Source organism: Myxine glutinosa, chromosome 2 (assembly GCF_964187855.1).
Source record: "Myxine glutinosa chromosome 2, kmMyxGlut1.1, whole genome shotgun sequence".
Taxonomy (NCBI): Eukaryota; Metazoa; Chordata; class Myxini; order Myxiniformes; family Myxinidae; genus Myxine; species Myxine glutinosa.
The window spans coordinates 145631328-145655358 of NC_136262.1; the positions used below are offsets into that span (position 1 = coordinate 145631328).

Sequence of the window (24031 nt, forward strand, 5' to 3'; positions counted from 1 at the left end):
GCATCTCTCCCGCCCTTCAGCAACTTACTCCACCTCACTCATAAATCTGCCTTCCGGCACAAACAATGGACGTATGTCAACCATCTTTGCTTTCGTTGCCATTTCTTCCAAGCACTTGTCCTCCTCTCCCCCTCAAACCCAACAAGCAAGCACCTTCCCAAACACCCATCAATACTTCTCATGAGAGCTTGGGTCCAGGGCAGCACTTCGCGCTTCTTCTAAGGACGGGATCCGGGCGGACTCGCTTCGCCGCAACAGCGCTGCACAATTACCGCGGCTTTCGAACGGACTCCTGGCACCATCTCCACCGTGAAATCTGGCGAGGATGTAAAAAGAAGAAGAAGAAGAAGCAAAGTTAATACGAGCCCAAAAAAAAGAAAAGAAGATAAAGCATCTCTGCTTCACAAGCTCCCTGATAATTTGTACTTTCCAGCACATAGGGCTCGGGGCAGCCTTTGTGTGGTTTTAAATGATTCGGCAGGTAGCACCGAGCTTCAGGATTAACCAGGCTTGACCTACGAGCTATAAAGTATGTGCAGCGAAGGGCAGGTGTAGAAGAACCACAGGGCATGAGGCTAATTATTCAAGGTGTTCAGCTCGGTGTGCACCAAAATAAATGATCGGCTCTGGGTCATTTATTCTAATATGTTTGTGTTTCTCAGTGTCAAAGCTATCAATTTATTCCCCCTGAGATTTAGTGGGAAATTGGCAAATGAAAAAAAAAAGAAACCATTGGGCTCAGATGACAATGGACTATTGAGCATTGAGGAACTATTTAACTTCCCAAACACCTTGGATCAGCAATGGGGTGGGGGAAAGTACTGTGCTATGGCATACAACTTCTCAAAGTTGTTTTTCCTTCATTTATAAACGTTCAATGCAGGAAACAACTTAAAAACCCCAACAAAAGTGGCCCAAAACCATAACTCCAAAACAGGAGGATGATGCGTCAAAACAAAACAATAGTTACGCAAATATATCAGGCAAACTGGAACGGAGCGACTTCAAACAGGAAGCACCGTCGTAAAGTGGAAATGAAATGGAGAATAAGACGATATGATCGACGTACATTATTGAAATCCAAAAAAATTAATATATATCGTCTCACTTAAAAAAAAACCTAAAAAAAAAACCAACAACATCAAAACTCAATATAACAGCAGGAGAAAAAACATGTACATTTTCTTCATATGATTGAAGATGGACAAAATTATGGGAGAACATTCCATTTCTACCACTTTTTATTTAAAAAAATAAAAATAAATTGTCTCACTTTAAAAAAAAAAAATTAAAATCAACAGCAAAACTTAACATAGTTACATATGTATGAGTTACACATTTGCAAGAGCAAAACATGTAAATTCCCTTCATATGATTGAAGATGGACAAAATTATGGGAGAACATTCCATTTCTACCACTTTTTATTAAAATATATATATATATTGTCTCACTTAAAAAAATAAAATTAAAATCAACAGCAAAACTTAACATAACAGCAGGAGCAAAACATGTAAATTCCCTTCACATGATTGAAGATGGACAAAATTATAAGAGAACATTCCATTTCTACCACTTTTTATTTAAAAAAAAATATATATATATATATATATATCGTCTCACTTGAAAAAAATTTTTTTTAAATCAACAGCAAAACTTAACATAACAGCAAGAGCAAAACATGTAAATTCCCTTCATATGATTGAAGATGGACAAAATTATGGGAGAACATTCCATTTCTACCACTTTTTATTAAAATATATATATATATTGTCTCACTTAAAAAAATAAAATTAAAATCAACAGCAAAACTTAACATAACAGCAGGAGCAAAACATGTAAATTCCCTTCACATGATTGAAGATGGACAAAATTATAAGAGAACATTCCATTTCTACCACTTTTTATTTAAAATATATATATATATATATCGTCTCACTTAAAAAAAAAAAATTAAAATCAACAGCAAAACTTAACATAACAGCAGGAGCAAAACATGTAAATTCCCATCATATGATTGAAGATGGACAAAATTATGGGAGAACATTCCATTTCTACCACTTTTTATTTAAAAGAAAATATATATATCGTCTCACTTTTAAAAAATAATTAAAATCAACAGCAAAACTTAACATAACAGCAGGAGCAAAACATGTAAATTCCCTTCATATGATTGAAGATGGACAAAATTATGGGAGAACATTCCATTTCTACCACTTTTTATTAAAATATATATATATATTGTCTCACTTAAAAAAATAAAATTAAAATCAACAGCAAAACTTAACATAACAGCAGGAGCAAAACATGTAAATTCCCTTCACATGATTGAAGATGGACAAAATTATAAGAGAACATTCCATTTCTACCACTCTTTATTTAAAAAAAATATATATATATATCGTCTCACTTAAAAAAAAAAAATTAAAATCAACAGCAAAACTTAACATAACAGCAGGAGCAAAACATGTAAATTCCCATCATATGATTGAAGATGGACAAAATTATGGGAGAACATTCCATTTCTACCACTTTTTATTTAAAAGAAAATATATATATCATCTCACTTTAAAAAAATAATTAAAATCAACAGCAATACTTAACATAACAGCAGGAGCAAAACATGTAAATTCCCATCATATGATTGAAGATGGACAAAATTATGGGAGAACATTCCATTTCTACCACTTTTTATTTAAAAGAAAATAAATATATCGTCTCACTTAAAAAAAAAAAATTAAAATCAACAGCAAAACTTAACATACCAGCAGGAGCAAAACATGTAAATTCCCTTCATATGGTTGAAGATGGACAAAATTATGGGAGAACATTCCATTTCTACCACTTTTTATTAAAATATATATATATATTGTCTCACTTAAAAAAATAAAATTAAAATCAACAGCAAAACTTAACATAACAGCAGGAGCAAAACATGTAAATTCCCTTCACATGATTGAAGATGGACAAAATTATGGGAGAACATTCCATTTCTACCACTTTTTATTAAAATATATATATATATTGTCTCACTTAAAAAAATAAAATTAAAATCAACAGCAAAACTTAACATAACAGCTGGAGCAAAACATGTAAATTCCCTTCACATGATTGAAGATGGACAAAATTATAAGAGAACATTCCATTTCTACCACTTTTTATTTAAAAAAAAAATATATATATATATCGTCTCACTTAAAAAAAAAAAATTAAAATCAACAGCAAAACTTAACATAACAGCAGGAGCAAAACATGTAAATTCCCATCATATGATTGAAGATGGACAAAATTATGGGAGAACATTCCATTTCTACCACTTTTTATTTAAAAGAAAATATATATATCGTCTCACTTTAAAAAAATAATTAAAATAAACAGCAAAACTTAACATAACAGCAGGAGCAAAACATGTAAATTCCCATCATATGATTGAAGATGGACAAAATTATGGGAGAACATTCCATTTCTACCACTTTTTATTTAAAAGAAAATAAATATATCGTCTCACTTAAAAAAAATAAATTAAAATCAACAGCAAAACTTAACATACCAGCAGGAGCAAAACATGTAAATTCCCTTCATATGGTTGAAGATGGACAAAATTATGGGAGAACATTCCATTTCTACCACTTTTTATTAAAATATATATATATAAATTGTCTCACTTTAAAAAAAAAAATTTAAAATCAACAGCAAAACTTAACATAACAGCAAGAGCAAAACATGTAAATTCCCTTCATATGATTGAAGATGGACAAAATTATGGGAGAACATTCCATTTCTACCACTTTTTATTTAAAAATAAATAAATATATCGTCTCACTTAAAAAAAAAAAAATTAAAATCAACAGCAAAACTTAACATAACAGCAGGAGCAAAACATGTAAATTCCCTTCATATGATTGAAGATGGACAAAATTATGGGAGAACATTCCATTTCTACCACTTTTTATTTAAAAAAAAAAATATATATATATATAATCTCACTTTTAAAAAAAATATTAAAATCAACAGCAAAACTTAACATAACAGCAGGAGCAAAACATGTAAATTCCCTTCATATGATTGAAGATGGACAAAATTATGGGAGAACATTCCATTTCTACCACTTTTTATTTTAAAAAATGAATCTCTGGAGGAAGTGAACAGAACATGCTGTTTACATCTCGCAGAGCAAGTGATGATCAACTGGAATCTTCCGATTCTCATAAGGAAGCCTTTTAGATGTTGAACGTCTGCTCTCGAACGAGTACCGTCATAACTGGAAGGCTCGGTGCGTAATACAACGTACACACTTTGGAGCTCACACCAGAGAGACACACTTGGGTTGTGATCCCGATCAAACATCGCACCAACACAACCCTCGACCTTTACACCAGTAAAATACTAGCCCTGGTTTGCTTGGCTACACCAATCCCGCAGTGTGCGGAGAGCACATAACTCGCAAATATAACTCGTTTAACATTCACAAAAATGCCTTCAATAGCCTTCCTCTTCGATCGGACTTTCATTACAAATGATGCCATAACTTCGGGAACTATCAAAGCTCTTCTCTGCGAAATGCTCACAGCATATCACGGGGTCCTTTGCACAAAGCGTACTCGCCGATTATGAAGTAATGCATCCTTTGGAAATATATAAAGGGGCTGTTCATTGATTATATATCCATATATGGCAGAATTATGATCCCCCCCATCCCGTCCCCCCCAACCAACTACAGGCTTCTTTCCTTCCCTTCACCCCCATCTCATCCAAACCTTTCCCTCCTCATTATACTCCGGTCCTAATCCTCCATCCTCCCTCTCCTATTCCCACATTCACACGTTTTAAATCTCCAACCAACCTTCTTCCCCCCCCCCCATGTGACCGTAATACATACTAAGAGGAAAGACTCCTCAGTCTGCCCACGAGCAAACTTTGCCTAGGTCTTTTCGTTACATCAAATTACCACCGACGAGGTGAAAAATGGCGAGGGGTGGGTGGCATGATGAAAATAAATAAATAAATATATATATATATATATATATATATATATATATATATATATATATATATATATATATATATATATATATATATATATATATATATATATAACTTCTCGTTATTCGAAAACACACTTTAAAATATCCTTTGACAGTTGCATCTTCGGAAGCCCGAACTATCATAAGAATTGCAACATAAGAGCAAGTTAAGGAGTGAACGGTAATAAAAAGCATTAAAAGGCAAATTGTTTTACCTTTGACTGTGACAATTAGGTACACAATATCACATCCTTTAAAAACAGTTCATATGGAATTCTTCATTATGTAGAGAATTCCGTTTTAATTGAGCCTAATTAGTCTCTTTCCAACCACTACATCGATTGAAGGTTAAATTAAGATCTCAGAAATCATCCACAATCTTCCGTTATTCCGTCATCCTTAGAGCTCTATTTAATCAATGCTGCTTTTAAGGTACTCTTTTCAAATTCCAAGACAATCCAGGTGTACCCGATTGTCTTGGAATAAGCAATTATGGACCAATCACTACGTGGCAATCATGGAGTCGAAGAACAGCACAATTAATCATGTGCAAATCATGACATGGTCTCAGGAATGTTACCTCCATGAAAAGACCTACATCTGAGGAGGAGGAGGAGTGGGAAGGAAAGGTGTGAGGTGAGGTGGGAAGGGAAGGAGTGGGGTAGGGTGGGAACTGTGGAAATGAGTGCTCCTTTTGGTGCTCCCATCCGAGCTAGGTTCCGAGGTTAAAATCCATCCAATATATTGTGTTGATTTGTCCACCCTCTCCACATCTCTGTTATTCATGTAAAGTACATCACTATCTCAATGTCCTGCTACATGTGATGACTGCAAAAGGCTCCATGAACTTCAGACCAATCATCCAATGTATGAAGAAGAAAGTATATTGTATATTGGTTGGCATTGTGCGCTGTTTGTCTACCTGTTTGCTGTTTGTCTGTCAATCGCCTACAGGTCACAATTTCAAACCGATCTTCATGAAACTTCACCAGATGGTAGAGTTGGTCATAAGGAAGAAGCCTATTAATTTTGAGGTCAAAGGTCATGTTAGGGTCAAATTTCTAAAATTACCATTTTTCATCCGATTGACTTGAAAATTGAACAGCGTTTGTATCTATCTATAATTCCAGTAATCTCTGTGTGTGTGTGTGTATGCGACCGCTGTTTCTCGACAACTACCGGTCCGATATACTTGAAACTTGCCAGGTATATTGCTGGGGACCTGAGGATGTGCCTTTTCAAGGTTTCATATTAATCGGACAAGTAGTTACCGAGCTATGTCCAAAAAACGATTCAACCAATCAGAGAGCAGCGAGTTATCACGTGTGCCGAACGTGGCGAACAGACTCTGCCTCGGACGGCACATTTGAGAGCGTATTCATTTATTTCACGTTGGCAAACTATGTTGCCGTTAAACTATGTTTTAAAACTAATTAAAACTATTTTGCGATTCATCGTAACTGCGATATGCGACCTTCCGGAGCTCCTGTGAGAGCGTGCGCCATTACGGATAGTAATTCAATTAAAAACATAAAAACATTGTCCCAATTCAAGGTTTCATATTAATCGGAGAAGTAGTTACCGAGCTATGGCGATTTCTTTACCAAACTCCGCAAGCCGTTCGCTTTGGACCAAACCATTTCATGTAAATAGAGGGGGGGGGGATTGTCACCGTACTCGCAAGCCGTTCGCTTTGGACCAAACCATTTCATGTAAATAGAGGGGGGGGGATATAATTTTAGATATAGATATAGTACGGGCATGCCCTAGTATCACTAAATTGGGAAACCAACTATTTTTGAGGTCAAAAGGTCAAAGGTCAACTCAAGGTCAAACTTCCAAAATCAATTTTATCTGAACAATCATCAATTTTCATCCGATTGACTTGAAAACTAAACAGCAACTGCATAGTGCCTCACTGAATTGGGAACAAACTTTTTAAGGTCAAAAGGTCAACTCAAGGTCAAACTTCTAAAATCATCAATTTTCATCTGAAAAATCACAAATCTTAATCCGATTGACTTGAGCTTTGATTAAGATCGTCAATTTAATCTTAGTGAAATGGGCAATTTGATGTATCCATGGCTACCTTTTTGTGGGGATAGAGGGGTGGATTTTGCAAATATCACACTCGGCATGATGTCTTCTTGTTTTTGTGTTTGTTTGTTTATGCATTCGGACTCCGCAGGAACCAGTGCAGCCAAACATTGCATGGCCTCCTCTTTCATACAGACAAAGGTCAAGGGCTATGTTTGGATTAAAAATAATTGACCCCAGATAAAACCATATAATTGGCATTCAGGCCTCAATTGGGTCTTGTGCTTACACACTGCCTGGGTTTTTTCTAGGAGCCATCGAGTAATACGTTTTGTGAAGATCGTTTGATGAGGTTGTAGTGATTTGTTGTTAACAACAAATTTAACGAGAATGGAACTCGGTTGAGTGCATACCTCCACCAGGCTGAACAGTTTACGTTTTGTATCCCACTGATAGGATGGACCAGTATCTGGACCTGAAACAAAATCTAATCGGTTTGTTCTTGTCGCCAAACCAACTCGTCCACCATTTTTTTTTCATAATCCGTCCACAACTTTTTGAAATATCATTATATATAATCGGTTTTGGCCCTATCACTCAATGGTGAAGAATCACTTTTTAAAAATTCTCAGATCCGGATCCAGATCTTCACAGGATTCTCATCATTTTGTCCTTGTCACATGTCCAACCTCTCCACCAAATTTCGTCCAAATCCATCTACAACTTTTTGACATATCACAGACAGACAGGGGTGAAAACAACCTCTTAACCTTTAGTGGCAGAGGTAATTATAGTGTTTACATGTGCACCTGTTATTAAAAAGAGATTGCTTTAACAGGTTTATTATAACACTTCAGTGTTCAGGTTTCAAGTGAGTATGTTGCTTATGCACTGTCTGGGTTTTCCCCCCCAAGAGCGATTGAGTACGTAATATATTTTGTGAAGATCGTATGTTAACGTTGTCGTCACTTATTGTATTGAAAAATTAAAATTGATGAAAAGAAATGAAAAGAAGGGAAAGTGGTCCAAGCGCATTTTGCAATGGCCAAGATTGGTAATTTTTACAAAACCACAAGGCCAACATTCCCCAATATTTAAATACATATTTCATTGAATATCCCCAGGCAATGATGGGTACTTCAGCTCGTAATACATATCATTTAGTTTGTGCACATTTGACTTATGCACTCCAAAACTGCTGGGTGGAATGAGTTGAAACGTTTAGGGATAATTAATTGTACAGGAACCCTTCCTAGAAATTGTCCATCATAAATACAAAATGAAGTTTTTACAGTTTTTAGAATTTAGAATAATGCAAACAGTTTTGGTCACCACATCTGAGGAAGGACACATGTGCTATAGAGGGGATTCCGCGCAGAATGACTAGATGAATTATAGCTAGAATAAGCGATGATGAATGGCTGCAAGAGACAGGACTTCATACATTAGAAAGGAGGCGATTATGAGGGGATATGATAGAGATGTTTAAGATAATGAAGGGTACAGATAGAATAAATAGAATGGATCGTGGCAGGACCAGGGGTCACGATCTTGAGAGTAAACAGGAGAGTTAGGATGGTAGAGTAAGGTAAGGGTTTTTCACCCAGAGTAGGTAATGCATAAAATGGTCTCCCTGGAAAGGTAGTGGCAGCAGGAATAGTGGATAGGTATAAATTGGAATTACATCGGTACCTATAAGTATTGGAGATAGAGGGGTACAGACATTGGCCGGACTGGTAGGTAGTTTAGTTATGGATGGTTGACTGCTTACATGTGCAGTGACTGTGTCTGTGAGAGGGTCTTGTGCAAAGGTGAATGAGACGTCGATGTTTGTTCATTCTTCACCCAAAAACCTTGTTAATACCACAGTTAATCCTTCCCTCCATTCCCTGCAGTAATCACTTGGTTGTTTTTCTATTTAATAATCCAAATAAAAGAGTTCCGAGTGATGGACAGTTTTCACTGAAGAACAAGATCACGACAATTATTTTAATTTTCCTTTTATTTTCGATCCTGCCTAAGTTCCTGGAGTATATAGGAACTTAGCTTGATTGTGTAGCTTAGTATATAGCTTGATTGTGAAACCACAGAGAGCTAAACTCATTCCTTATAGCAGGCTCATTTTGGTAAGAAGGCATTTCTGATGGAATATGTCTTAGGGCAACTATCAGTCATTATAACCTAGCTGCCCAAGTCTGAATTGTCAAGCTATACTCATAGTGAGGCATTGTTTCATTTTGGCTTCACAAAGTTTGGTTGATGAGATAGCGAGGATGGAGGAGAGAGGGGAGAGAAACAAACAAAGAAAACAGAAAAAAACAGAAAAAATAGAAAAGCAAAGAGAAAAATAGAAAAGGAGAAATAAAAGCAGAGAGAACGACTGCTGAGTCAAAGGTGACATGATTGGGTAGCTCATAATTAAAATATGGAATAAATATGTAGAACCCTTGTTATCACCTTTAATTTTCATAAATAGGGTAAATCAGCAAGCCCACAGTCTCTCCGCAAAGCCTTCCTTCCTGTCTGGAATTGAAACCCGTCAGAGGGGGGTCTTTTGTGCGACCAGCGGGTATGGAGACTCCTGGCAACCCGGAAGAGGCTATGGGAGCCTGAGACCGAGAATGCCTGGATGTTGCGGAGACTATCCCCGGCGGGACGTACAGCTAAGGGGCCGATTGGCTGTCAGGGGAGCTGAAGGCGGGGGGGGGGGGGGGGGGGAGGGGGGAGGGAAGAAGTCGCAAGTCGAGTACTTATTTTTGGACTGCAGGCACCCCAGCCTAGTACCCCCACAATCTTGGTTGTACGGTATAGTCAGGTTCACTATCTTCCTATAATTCAACAAATGTCCGTCTATCTGTTCGAAGGTACCGTAAAAACTGCTGAACCGATCGCAAATATATTTTGGGTGGGTAATCCTGGGATCTCCAGGAGTAAAATAGGCTATTTAGTTTTCCCAATTTCAGCTTTGGCCTCCAGCATTCTCAGGTTTGGACTCCCGCATAACGTTCGCGTTTGCATAACGTTCATTGTGACGATGTTCTCATTGTGACGACGTTGTGACGATGTATGTGTTCACGGTAGTGTTTGGCATGACGGTGTGAAAGTAATTTCGTAATGTTTTTCGTTTCGTAATCCTTTAATGAACGTTTAATGTTTAATGAACGTTTAATGTTTAATGAACGTTTAATGCCCTTCGATGTCCGGGGCCGCACGCACGCTACACTGGTCGGGCCAGCGTGTACCTTGCCCTTCGCCGTCAGGCTCGGGTAAACTGCTGAGCCCCATCCGTGATGGGGACTGGGGCTTGAGACAGTGTCCCACGAACGAGGAATTCCCAGTAAGTGGGAGTCATCAGCTCGCGTTGATCAAGTCCCTGCCCTTTGTACACACCGCCCATCGCTACGACCGATCGGACAGTTTGATGAGATCCTCAGATCAGCCCCTGCACTGGCCATTCTCGGCTTGTGCCGGTGCACCGAAAAGATGAGCGAACTTGACCGTCTAGAGGAAGTAAAAGTCGTAACAAGGTTTCCATAGGTGAACCTGCGGATGGATCATTATCGGGACAACATGAGAGCGAGCGAGACGCGAGACGCGAGACGTACGTGGTACGTGATCGTCCATGTACTGTTTAGCCATGTACTGTTTAGATTTTGATGATTTGCGTGTGATATGATTCAACGGATGTTTATATGAATCGTTTAAAATAAAAAAGCCTTCAATTTCTGATATTTTACCTTTTCATTTGGGCTTCCAAATTGAAGCCCCGCCCATAGGAAGAAGCCCCACCCGTATATATATACAGTCACGTGAAAAAGTAAGTACACCCCATGTAAAGTTTTGACTTTTTCAACATATTTCAACATAGTTATTTGATCTTCATTTCAACAATATTGATAGATAAAGGTGATATAATATAACAAATATCATGAAACATTTACATTTTGTAGTCCATTGTATAATTTAAATAAACATAAATGCAAATTTCACATGTGTAAAAAGTAAGTACACCCCTACATTTATCACTACTTCAAATACCTAAAATTAGAATCAGGTGCACCATCTCAGATGCAAAAGATTAGAACATCGTTGGAGAGGATCTTGGAGGAACCTGTCTTATTTAAACCTCAGACATTTCGTTTGGTTTGCTCTTTGTTGTTGAAGTGTGCGGCGTCACCATGCCTAGATCAAAAGAGCTCTCTGAGGCCTTCAGAAAGAAGGTTGTAGATGCCTACGAGTCTGGGAAGGGATTTAAAAAGATCTCCAAACAATTTGAAATCAATCATTCGACTGTTCGGAAGATCATCTACAAGTGGAGAAGATTCCAAACAACTGCCAACTTGTTCAGGCCAGGCCGCTCCAGGAAGTTCCACCCGAGAGCAGACCGCAAGATGCTGAAAGAAGTCTCTAAGAACCCCCAGAATGTCATCACGGGACCTACAGGTAGCTCTTGCCACTGTTGATGTCAAAGTGCACGAGTCTACCATTAGAAAGAGGCTGCACAAATTTGATCTACATGGGAGGTGTGCCAGGAGGAAACCTTTGCTTTCCAGAAAGAACATCAGGGCAAAACTAAAGTTTGCCAATGAACACCTAGGCAAAGACCAGCACTTCTGGAACAATGTGCTCTGGACAGATGAGTCAAAGGTAGAGCTATTTGGCCACAGTACCAGAAGACATGTTTGGTGAAAACCAAAGACAGCATTTGACCACAAGAACCTGATACCAACTGTAAAGCATGGTGGTGGAAATATTATGGTTTGGGGCAGCTTTGCTGCATCAGGGCCTGGGTAGCTCACCATCATAGAATCCACTATGAATTCTTCATTGTACCAGAGGGTGCTTGAGGATAACGTGAGGCCATCTGTCGGAATGTTGAAGCTCAACCGAAGGTGGACCTTGCAACATGACAATGATCCTAAACATACCAGTAAATCCACCAAGGAATGGCTGAAAAGAAAGAAATGGAGGGTTCTAGAATGGCCAAGTCAAAGCCCGGATCTAAATCCCATCGAGATGTTGTGGGGGGATTTGAAACGAGCTGTGCATGCAAGAAACCCCTCAAACATCGCACAGCTGAAAGAATTCTGCATGGAGGAGTGGACAAAATTTTCTCCCAGTCGATGTCAGAGACTGGTAGACAGTTATAAGAAACGCCTACTTGAGGTTGTTTCTGCCAAAGGGGGCAATACCACCTATTAGAGCCAAGGGTGTACTTACTTTTTCCACATGCGAAATTTGCATTTATGTTTATTTAAATTATACAATGGACTACAAAATGTAAATGTTTCATGATATTTGTTATATTATATCACCTTTATCTATCAATATTGTTGAAATGAAGATCAAATAGCTGTATGTTGAAATGTGTTGAAAAAGTCAAAACTTTACATGGGGTGTACTTACTTTTTCACGTGATTGTATATGTCTGTGTGATGTCTGTGAGAGGGTCTCATAAAAAATGTGAATGTGTTGTCCTTGTTTATTCATTCCTCACCCAACAACCAACTGCATCCTCAAAGAATATAGCACCATCGTGATATCCACTGTTGTTCTTATCCCCACTCCTCTCTCTCTGCCCCTGGTGTATAGAAACTGCGGCAAGTTGCCTGAGTCGGTGTTGCGGTAACGTTAGTTGGTCTACATGTGGCTTCTTGGAGAGACTGGTATTCCCTGAAAATAATAAGGTAAGTGGCGTATTTTTGGGGTCAGCTTTTGATTTTTTGAATGTTTAAAAATTTTGTGTGGTTTGGGGCCAGGGAAAGAGGGAGGGAAGGGGAGGGAGGGAGTGAAGAGCAGGGGGATAAAGGAGAGAGGGGGGAGAAGAGAGAGGGGGAAGAAGAGAGAGGGGGGAAGAAGAGAGAGGGGGGGGGGAAGAAGCGAGAGGGGGAGGAAGAGGAGAGATGGGGAAGGGGAGGGAGAGTGGAATAGGAGGGAGGTGGAGGAGGATAGATGGGGGAGGACAAAGGAGAAGGGGAAAGAGGGGGGGGGAAGCAAAAGAGGGAGGGAAGGGGAAAGAGGGAGGGAAGGGGAAAGAGGGAGGGAAGGAAAAAGACAGAGGGAAGGAGAAAGAGGGAGGGAAGGAGAAAGAGGGAGGGAAGAGGAGAGAGGGAGGGAAGAGGAGAGAGGAAGGGAAGAGGAGAGGGGGGTAGTAGATAGAGGAGATAGGGAGAAAGGAGAGAAAGGAGGTGAGGAGGGAGGGGTTGAAAGAGGGGGAGAGAGGAGGTGAGAGAGAGGGAGTGGGGAAGGGGGAGAGGAGAGGTTATTTGCATAATATTTAACTGTTCTCTGCATAATATTGTTGGTCATATTGTGCATCGTGCGATCGTTCCGCAGGTACAAGCTAGTCATATACAGACTTGGCATTTAATATGGAATTTTTTTTTTTCTTGACGGGTTTACTTTCTGAACTCAGTATATCAATCTGGTGTTTCTTTTACCCTTCGGTGATGTCTTTGTTGAAAGAACCATGTCACTGATTGTCTTTCGCAGCAAGAAGTCAATAACAGGATTATATCACAGGTGGCGTGACAAAATGTAAGGACAGGTACATTTGACGATTGGCTTCACAATCGGGTATATAGGGGTTGTTGCGTTCTGTATTAGTCGAAAACAACTGCTGCACGTCTACAAATGTTATTGCCGCTTCCTCTGGAGATGCTCCGTCAACTTGACAATGCTGTTTGTCATGGAGTGGTGGCTTTACGAAATTCTGGCATGAAACAGCATGCTATTGCTCGGCAGTATGGCATCACTCAAGGTCAGGTGTCAAAGATCCTGAAACGAAATGCTCAGAGGGGTGTCCCTACTCCAATACCGAGGCCAGGACGTCCACGCAGAACCACAAGGAGAGATGATCGCCAGCTGCACCGGTTAGTCTGCAATGGCCGTACCAAGTCAGCTAATCGGCTTAGGGCTGAGTGGCAGCAACTGACAAATGTGCCTGTATCCAGAAGGCTAGTCAACCAACGACTGGTTCAAGCAGGCTATCGTGCCACGCGTCCCCTGAGAAAGCCACGCCTGACCAGACAACACCGCCAGCGCCGATTGCAGTGGGCCAGAGAGCACCGTCAATGGCAGCCAGGACACTGGAATCACGTGACCTTCAGTGACGAGTCTAGATTTCTGGTCTATCATCAAGATGGCCGTGTCCGAATGCGCAGACAAGTGCATGAAGCCCACAACGAAGATTGTATAGTGCCAAGAGTCCAGGCTGGAGGTGGTGGGGTGACCGTTTGGGCTGCTTTTCATGCAGGGGGCAAAACTGACCTGGTTGTTCTGAATGGAAACCTGAACCAGTTCAAGTACAGGGTCATTCTGGAAGAAACATTGCTTCCATTTGCTCGTGCAGGCTTTCGAGGAAACTTTGTCTTCCAAGATGACAATGCACGGCCTCATCGTGCTCGCATGATCCAACACTTTCTTGCTGTCCGTGGTGTAGAGCATATGGAGTGGCCTGCCATGTCCCCGGATATGAATCCGATAGAGAACTTGTGGGCAGAATTAACGCATCAAATCGACAACTTGGACCAGCAGCCTACCTCTGTGCGTGAATTGCAGCATACTATTGTCACTGCATGGCAAGCGATTCCTGTCCAAACCTTGGCAAATCTCGTGAACAGCATGCCTCGACGTGTACGTGCTCTCCTGGATGCTCGTGGGGGTTACACGAAGTACTGAACTGTAATTTTACTGTCCGTAATCCCAGTCATAATTTAGCTTTTGTTTTTGTTGAAATTCTTTTTGGGTAAAGTGTAAAATAAAGAGATACTTCTGGAAAACGTACAGAAGTTGAACACAGTACTGTCCGTGAATTGAGTTCGATATCAGTTTACATCACTTTCAAGGATCAATTTATTTGCTTCGAAATGTCAAATGTGGTTTTTGTTTCTCTTAAAGGTCACATTAACAAAATCTAGAATAACTTCAACATAATTCCAATGAACTTTTGGTTCTAAGTCATCTTGAAAAGTAAGTTCACCCCCACAAAAAAATATTCCATATTAAATGCCAAGTCTGTATATATACAGTAATGTGAACCGTGGTGTCTGTCTGTGCGCATTCCTCTGTCTCCCGTTTACAGCAGCTGCTTCACACGGTGTGATTGAAAAGCTGCTGATTGGTTATTTCGCATTTTCATTTCACTTTTCTTGATGCAATATAGTCAGTCAGTCACTTTATTGTACCTCCCAGTAATCTTTGAAAACAACATGAACATCTGGATTAAAGTTTATTTAATTCAGATCTTCATGGAGTAACAATTTAAAACCAGCAGGGACAGCAGGGCCTGGTGTTGGGCTAGCGGCTAGGGTGCCAGCTTAGGATCCCAGGATCCTGGGTTCGAATCCCGGTCGATCGCTGAATTAACGCCAGGGGGTTGACTCAGCCTGTCATCCTTCCGAGGTCGGCTAATTGAGTACCAGTTCACTGGTAATTCCCTGCTTGTCGTAAAAGGCGACAAAAAGGGTTGGCGGCAGGAAGGGCATCCGGCCGTAAAACATTGCTTCACAAAGGGGACCGAAAAACAACAACAACCACGGTCCCCGAAAAAGGCCAGCCCCCGCTTTGCGGGGAAAAATGGCCTCTAATTGTGGTTATAGGGACCCACAGAAAATGTCACATCATGTAAAGTGTGGCTTCAAGACCTCAACAAGAGCTTTGAATTTTACCGAATCCAGGGAGGACCACGAGATGCTGGAATTCCAGGCCATGGAGGAGAGCTGAACTCCATTCAGCAATGTTCAAAGGCCATAGGCACTTTTGATTGTTCAACAAATGTCTTGGAATAACAGATTATCCAGTCTGTTGCTGGAAACGGAGGCCAGCTTCCATCTATGTTCAGCCAAGGAGAGGTCCTGGCTCATGGTGAGGACAAGAAGGTCAAGACACTGAACCTCCCCGACTGTCTGACCATGGAAATAGATAGATGCATGGCATGTGGTTCAAGGTGAACACCTTGAGGAGCATGACAATATTAAAGGTTCCTTCAACACTAGGATCAAAGTCTAAGCTCTTTCTTGCACACCTGATGTCTGTGGTTCCATCTTGAGACACTCAAAAGACTATCATTGGTATGACATTAAGCATTATCTTGCATTCAAGTGAACCACCAATGTCAATGGTACCACCCAAGGTCTCATTATATATATATATAAACCACCTTTAGAGGCCATTTTTCCCCACAAAGCGGGGGTTGGCCTTTTTCGGGAACCGTGGTTGTTGTTGTTTTTTTGGTCCCCTTTTTGAAGCAATGTTTCACGGCCGGATGCCCTTCCTGACGCCAACCCTTTTTGCCGCCTTTAACGACAAACAGGGAATTACCAGTGAACTGGTACTCAATTAGCCGACCTCGGAAGGATGACAGGCTGAGTCAACCCCCCTGGCGTTAATTCAGCGATCGACCGGGATTCGAACCCAGGATCCTAGGATCCTAAGCCGGCACCCTAGCCGCTAGCCCAACACCAGGGACTTACCAGGTCTCATTAAAGCATCCAAAACTGTCAACATGTAATCCAACTGTAAATCTGCCTTCGAAACCAAAATAAAATCAATGAAAACAGCCCCAATGCAGATGCCACCACGATCACAAATTATACCCATCCAAAGTAATACTTTATGATCATTATGCAAAATGACCTTGGACTCTTCCAACTCCAACACAATGTTATTTGATTTTAAACGAAAATCTTCATCCCTTGATGAGACCCGAGGTGCCCACGGTCAGAGCTGCTCATTCTGCTGATCACAGCGAAATTCTCTGCAGCCTTTATGGTGTCACGGGGTCAAGTGTGCAACTGTTTTATGGACCTGATACAACACTCGGACAACCTGTGTCTTACAATGTAGTCACTGATGGTGCCCCCCCCCGCCCCCCCACGCCCCACCCCCAGTAGCTGTCTGGAGTGGATATCATGTTCATGTTCAGTTGAATCTCCATTCCTCAGCACCATGTGGTACAGAATTGACCTCTTACAACCTTAACCGGGATACAAGATTGTACAAGACCAGCGGGTATGGTTGCGCTCACAACCTGCAACAAAATAGGACACCTGAACTGACCAGCTAAATGTCCGTGCAGGTTAAGATGGCAAGATTTCATTAACCTCTGCAGTGTGAACTTCAATGAGGAATCATTTTCTGGCACCCAAGACATCTTTAATGTGCAAAAACCTCAACATCATAACAAATGTTCCTACACCACAGATACCTTGCAAATGATAAAGTAGGTAGAAATAAAGTAACCTACCTTTGAGAGCGAGTGTGCAACACACCCCACATACACACACACCTTATCTCAGTATTTCACGCAGAGCTTTCGCTGCATAGTTACACTCCTGTATATCAAACGTATTGGTGGCTCCTTTCACTTTGAGTAGCTTCACATGCGTTTTGTTGGTCAATACCGATTGAAAATCCATTCGACAGCACACGAAGCTATACAATGATACATCTTCCCACTGCTTACCACTGTGGTGTTGTTTACCTGACAGGTTAATGCAGCCAGAGTGGCCTTAATTTGAGTAGTGGAATGACCGTCAAATCAAAACACCCTCAAAGAGCTTGTTACAACCAAAAATATCTTAATTTGGAGGTAAAACGCGACCACCCTGTCATAACGAGGCCACAGTAACAGATGGCTCTTCCCGTCCGTCTCCAACACTCCCCAAGAGGTTTTCCTGGAAATGTGGTTTCTCTGATGTCCTCAGTGTGGCCATTTGCTGGGGATGTGGAATATCCTCATCAACGTCCTGTCCTATTAACAGCACTACCTAACCAACTCCGCCATCGAGGCACTTATGGACATTAAAATGGCATATTCAATGAGAATTTGTGCAATTCTAGCCGTTTGTCAAATTATCAATTTACTAACTTATTTACTGCGCCGTACACAAAGTGTGTTTGGAAAATTGCTCCTGACAGGCCCTATTTATTCAGCCAACTCCACAATGCGCTTTCATGTCCGTGGAAAGTTATTTTAGATAAACAACAAAAAACGCAATCGACATGAAACATGATCTAATGAAGACAGCGTTAATAATAATAATAATAATAATAATAATAATAATAATAATAATAATATAAAAGCTCCACTCTGACGCCCAACGAATGAGTTCTTGTTTCTAATTGAAGGAATAGTGCAAAAAGGTTTGGTTCTTCCACGAGTTTCCTCCTCAATATTAAAATGATAATTCCAAGAATTTAGCCTGTGATGCTTTTCTACTCCAGAATAAACTTCCACACTACTCTATGCAATTACCAATGGACAAACACAAACACTGGGATTTGGTACTTGATATAATTGGCCAAGAAAAGATGCTTTGGGGAATGATCCAATGTATCCACGTGTCCCCAATGTGCCCTCAAAGCACCCACGGACAAACGCGTCCCAATGCATCCCATGTCCCAATGTGTCCCCAATGCAAACCCCACTCCCCCACCCCCTACACCCCCACGTGTCCCAATGTTCCCCCAGTGCACCCCATATCCCAAATGTGTCCCCAATGCATCCCATGTCCCAATGTGTCCCCAATGCAAACCCCACTCCCCCACCCCCTACACCCCCTACGTGTCCCAATGTTCCCCCAGTGCACCCCATATCCCAAATGTGTCCCCTATGCACAATCCCCTCCCACCCCCCACTCCCAGGTGTCCCAATATCCCCCCAGTGCACCCCATGTCCCAAATGTGCCCCCAATGAGCATCATGGTTGCAACACACCTCTGTTGCCCCTAATAATTTCTCCACGTATTGGACGGTTGCAAGAATGTCGTCCATAGAACTTTGTACCTATGTTTTAGCAAAGCATTTTAGAAGGATATTTGGAAACAATTCATAATGTGAACAAAATGGGAAAACAAAAGACAAAGGAAGATAATCGAATGAGAATCAAAAGCAGTACAACATCCTACCAACCCAATCGCTGCTCTGTACAACCCACCTCCCATCCTCCGCCCAACCATGCCACCACCCCACAAAAGTCAAAAGCAATGTAAACAAAACTATATGTGAACTAGAACGACACTCTTCGACGTCATGGCATCGACCGATATTCCTCCACCCATATTATTACATCATTATACATACCTGTAGCAAGCTTGACTTGGATCCCTTTAGACATTCTTAAGTTATTGCGGTTATGAAATAATTGCAACATAACATGACCTCTGATCTTTGACCTCTTGACACCAAAATCGAATCAGTTTATCTTTGCATCATAATATACAATTATACCAAGTTTGGTGAAAACCCCATGACTGGTTCACAAGTTAACTCGGTAACAGAATTTTTACCTAGTTGGTCTGACATTTGACCTTTGACCTCTTACCCCAAAATCTAATCCGTTCATTTTTACATCATAATGCATACTGGTATCAACTTTGGTCAGAATCCCATCACTGGTTCAGTTCACAAGTTATCGCTGCAACAGGATCATTACCGAACATGACCTCTGACCTTTGACCTTGTGACCCCAAAATCTAATCAGTTCATCTTTACCTCATTATACATACCTGCACCAAGTTTGACTAAGATCCGTTCAACCGTTCTCATGTTATCAAGGTAACGAAAACCTATCACGGATGGACGGACAGCCTGAAAACATAATGCCTCCGGCGACTTTGTCTTGGAAAACCTTGGGAAACTAAGGGAAAGTTCAAGATAAATCTGAACAATCTTTCTTGGTGATCAAATCGGACAACCATGAAAGATCTAGTCCATAATAAATAAGTAAGGGGTTCAAACATAAATATTTAAGGTAAAAAATAAATAAATAAAAAAGAAGAAGAAGCAGAAGAATAAGAGAAAAATTGAGAAGAAGCAAAGGTTGAGCTACAACACTGGACAAGAATACAAACAGTTGGATGCGAGGCAAGAGCAACAAAAATGTAACAATGCTTCAAATACCGTAATCAAAATAAACTGACGTTTGAAAACATGAAAATAATATTACTGGAAGGCAGTAAAATGGCGGCATTCAGAATGTTATGGATATGCAGGTCCTGTGTGAGTATCTGCATGAACGAAGGTATACACAGGCACAAGCTGAGGGTACGATATGCTGGTCTCACCTGTCTCTGCTCCGTCGTGATGGGAAGGCCGCATTACAGCCTTCAACCGAGCACAGGTGCATCTCCTTAAGATGAACATTTTTGTAATGCAGCTTCACGCTATAAGAGTTCTTGAACATCTTCTTGCAAACCGTGCAAATTTTGGGATCACCGATGGACAGCCAGTCTCCACCTTCCGAAAACCTTTCAGCCAAGCTGTAGTCCAGAGCAACAAGGTTCCTGTTATATAGAGGGCAGCTGGGGTCTCTTCGTAGAGCCCCAAGGAGCAAGCTACTGTTTAGCAGTCCGTATGGGCCATAGTAAGGGCCGCAGTTCGAGTCCGTGACTTCCTGCTTCACCACCGACTGCTCATAGCTTTCAGGGCTCTTTTGCTCCTCATCGCTCTGACTTCCGTCAAAGCTGTCCTCATCGAGCATTTCCTTTTGCGATACATACTCTTCCTCGTTGCTTTGTGACCCGCAGAGCTCTGGAAATGTGCAATTTGCTTGTTCATCTCGGTTCTTGCTCAACCTGCCATCCTCAGTTCCATTCTCGACACCATAGAAATCATGAGCACTGCCTCCTGCATTCCGACTGCTCACCTCAGACGTTTCAGACAGCTCCTCAAAGTTGGTTCCCTCATTGCTAAGGTTGGTTTCTGTCCGAGCTCCATTAGCATCACTGCCCATCGATCGCTTGTCCTCATCATCGTCGTCGTCATCATCATCATCCTCGTCCAAATAAAAGTCCTCCTCAGGCATCTCCAAAGCCTCCTTTTCGATTTTCACTGGCATGCTCGATTTCCGAGGTTTCTTTTTGGGTACCACGTCAGTCTGACTTTCAAATGATTTGCTGAAGTTAAGGTCCATTGTGGGCATAGAGGGCAATGGATATGACAAACTACCGTACTCCCCTGGTGTCATGAGGCTCCGGAAGAAGGGTGGCACAGGTTGAACAGTCTTTATGGAAGGGAAAACCAGTGGTCCATGAAAACTAGCATCTAGACCAGGGTTTGGGAATGACAAGGACAACCTTGTGGGAGGAGAAAAGCAGGCTTCAGATTTTGGTGCAGTGATCATTGGTGGCGTGGACCCCATGCTGCCAGTTCCGCGGAGGAGGTCACGGTCACGATTATTTCTAAGCATGGGCATGTGGAGGCGAGGGTTCGGGTTGGCACTGTGTCTGTTTCGACTTCGTAGAGAACTGAACACCATGTTGCAACCGTCAATGGTGCACTTGTGTTTGATCTTTAGGTGCACTGCATTGTAGTGGATCTTAAGTGTACCTTTATCGTAAAATGTCTTTCCACAGGCGTTGCAGAACACACGGCCTTTCTTGGATGGAGAAATGTTCTTGCGAAGATGTCGCATCTTGGCGGATAAGAAGATCGAGCTGCGGGCTTCAGTCTTGATCTCTGTGCTCACCGGCATCGCTGTATGCATGGGCAAAAGCCGAGGAGGCGTCTCTGGCCTACTATCCATGTTGGTGATGCTTGACAAAGCATTGCGGCCTGGAGTTGGAGGTTCTGCCCGAGACCCTGGGGTGTTCCCTGCAGCAGCATCTCCCCTCAGTGCAACCACCTGATCACTCCTTAAGCCTGTAGGTTGCTCTGCAGCACGTAACACCGAAGCTTGTTCAGATCGCAGTGCGTTATGTAACTCAGGACAAACTCCAGCAACTGCATCAGAGTGAAGCACAGGAGGGCCATCACTACTTTGAGGAATGAGTCCCATATCTCCTCGTAAAACCGATGGTCGGCTGTCACATGGAGACTCTCCTCCAGATAGTTGGCCCTCTGTAGGCTGCATAGGCGCTTGGTCTAAAAGGAGGCCATTTGGTGGTAAACCAAGGAGTGGAGCTGCTACAGGATTGAGGAACTGGAAGGGTAACAAGAAAGCAAGACTACTGGGGAGGTTTTCAAAATGATGCACGGAACTTGCCGATGAGCCCGGACTTTCAAGAGCTGGTGCCAGGCCTGGACTTCGTGTGCGATTGCTGCTCTCAATGAAAGAACGAATGTCCGAGTCGGCCTTGATGCTTGGTACAGGCACTGTGAGCAGCTCCTTTTCCTGGATGGCCATAAGTTCAACGATCGACTTCGTTTCCCCGAAGCGAAGGAACTGCTGCAACGTGATGATCTCCTCTTCCCGGCTCATAATTGTCCAGCGGTCCAACACCTTTCCACCAACATCCTGAAGAACAGGCATACATATTTCGAATACAATGTTTGAGAGGCTTTTCCATGCAAACATAAAAACACATTTTCACAAAACGATTCTTCTGCAACTCATAGCCACGAGAAGAAATGTCCTGCTAATAACAAATGTGTATAATAACACAGGTAAACAATATCAAGAACATGTATGCCAAGATTATTTCCTTTTGGAGATTCACATATCCTACAGTAAGTAGCCGATTTATATGTCACAGGCGACAATTTTCAAGTTGTAGATTACATGTAGCTTCAAAGTCTGCATATTATTAGGATTCAACATATTTCTTCATAGTAATCAAATTTCACCTTAAAGAATGATACATCTTGTGATTCCGATGGTTTGAAAGTCGTGCAGGGCGTTTCAAAAGTCCAGAACCATCAGGAAATGTATTTTTAAATTATATTGTAATAATTGCTCAAATTGCCAGTCACGACATGCATACACATGCCAATTCTTGCATGGAGGTTTCTTTTAACGTTTCTTAACATACCTCAATTTCTAGCACATTCGTTTGCGATTTCATTCTTTAAATATTCAAGAGTATGTGGTATTGGGGTGTAAACCACCGATTGTAAGTGTCCACAAATAAAAGAGGTCAAGTGGCGTTAAATGTGACCGAGGTGGGGGGCGTTCTATTCGTCCGTGATGTCCTATCCTCGCAGAAAGGAAATTAATATTTCTGAGAGGAAAGGTAAGATGGCATTCCAGCGCTGAGCCATTCAGGCAAATGTAGGCATTTTACCTTTGTAAAAAAAAAAAAAAAAAAAAATTCACCTTTGAAAAAAATAACATTTTTCTATATCACAATTTACCTGACGTCTGCTACTTCCTCTACTTTTGATGTTTTCTACTTATTTATCTATTTATTTTTTATTTTGTTTTGCTTTATCCTTGACTTTTTCTAACCTTCCCTTATTAATCAAAATCCTTCAAAAAAGAAAATGGAAAAAATAAAAATAAATATTTCCCATGATTCCGGACTTATTGAAACACCCTGTAGTCCAACAACCAGGTCCGAATATGCCCAAGTATCGGTTACATACAAAGTAGTTCTACCTTTGACAAGGTCAACTGAAACCTGCGTACCTACAGCAACAGAGTAAGAAACCCAACATGTCAGAAATCAATCCCGTCGTCGTACATTTAACTCGGAGCAAAGATGGACACAAAATGTCCACATTCCCAATCCCCTATTGAAATGAAGCATCAGGAAAACGAATGCTCTGGCAAAGTCACAGAGGGCAGCGATTGAGCATTCAGGGCGTTAGGGCAAAGAAGCCACATTAATTATCTCTTTTTCTCAGTCTTGATGAAACACCAGGTAGCATTGCAATCTAGGCAGGCCCTTTAGCGGAGCTGGTAATCCGCTTTTCGCCAACGATAAGACCAGTTTGGAAGGTAATCCCATTTGGAGCATATCACGGCCTGAGAAAATGCACATCATTCACACGTTAGTGAGTGGGAACGTAATTCACGCACGAGCAAAGCCGTCTCGGCAAGACCCTGCTCAAGCATCGTGTGCGCCTCATCAACACTGCGGGCCATTATTAGGGGCAGGTCGATCGCAGGTGCTGTTTACTGTGAAAGGGTTTGCGTTTTGAAAACAGCTTTGTGGCTCTCCGTCATTACTCCACTAAAGCTCCATTGTATCCTTGCTCTTAGCGATTCCACACGGGGTGTCCACAAAGGGCACCAACGCTCGACCAAAGC

General features: G+C 41.4%; 1 protein-coding gene across 3 annotated transcripts in view; it reads right to left on the reverse strand.

The window, feature by feature from the left end:
- The window catches only part of LOC137426818 (zinc finger protein basonuclin-2), a 378991-nt gene that overhangs the window by 4472 nt on the left and 350488 nt on the right, over positions 1 to 24031 (reverse strand). For all 3 annotated transcript variants that reach the window (XR_013622396.1, XM_078771783.1, XM_078771784.1), the window contains exons 4-5: positions 20127 to 22297; positions 176 to 316 (exon numbers count right to left, since the gene is read on the reverse strand). Coding sequence is in view for 2 of the 3 variants with exons in the window: in XM_078771783.1 (XP_078627909.1) it covers positions 176 to 316; positions 20127 to 22297 (2312 nt within the window). In the remaining variant the exon portion in view is untranslated. The remainder of the gene's footprint in view (positions 1 to 175; positions 317 to 20126; positions 22298 to 24031) is intronic.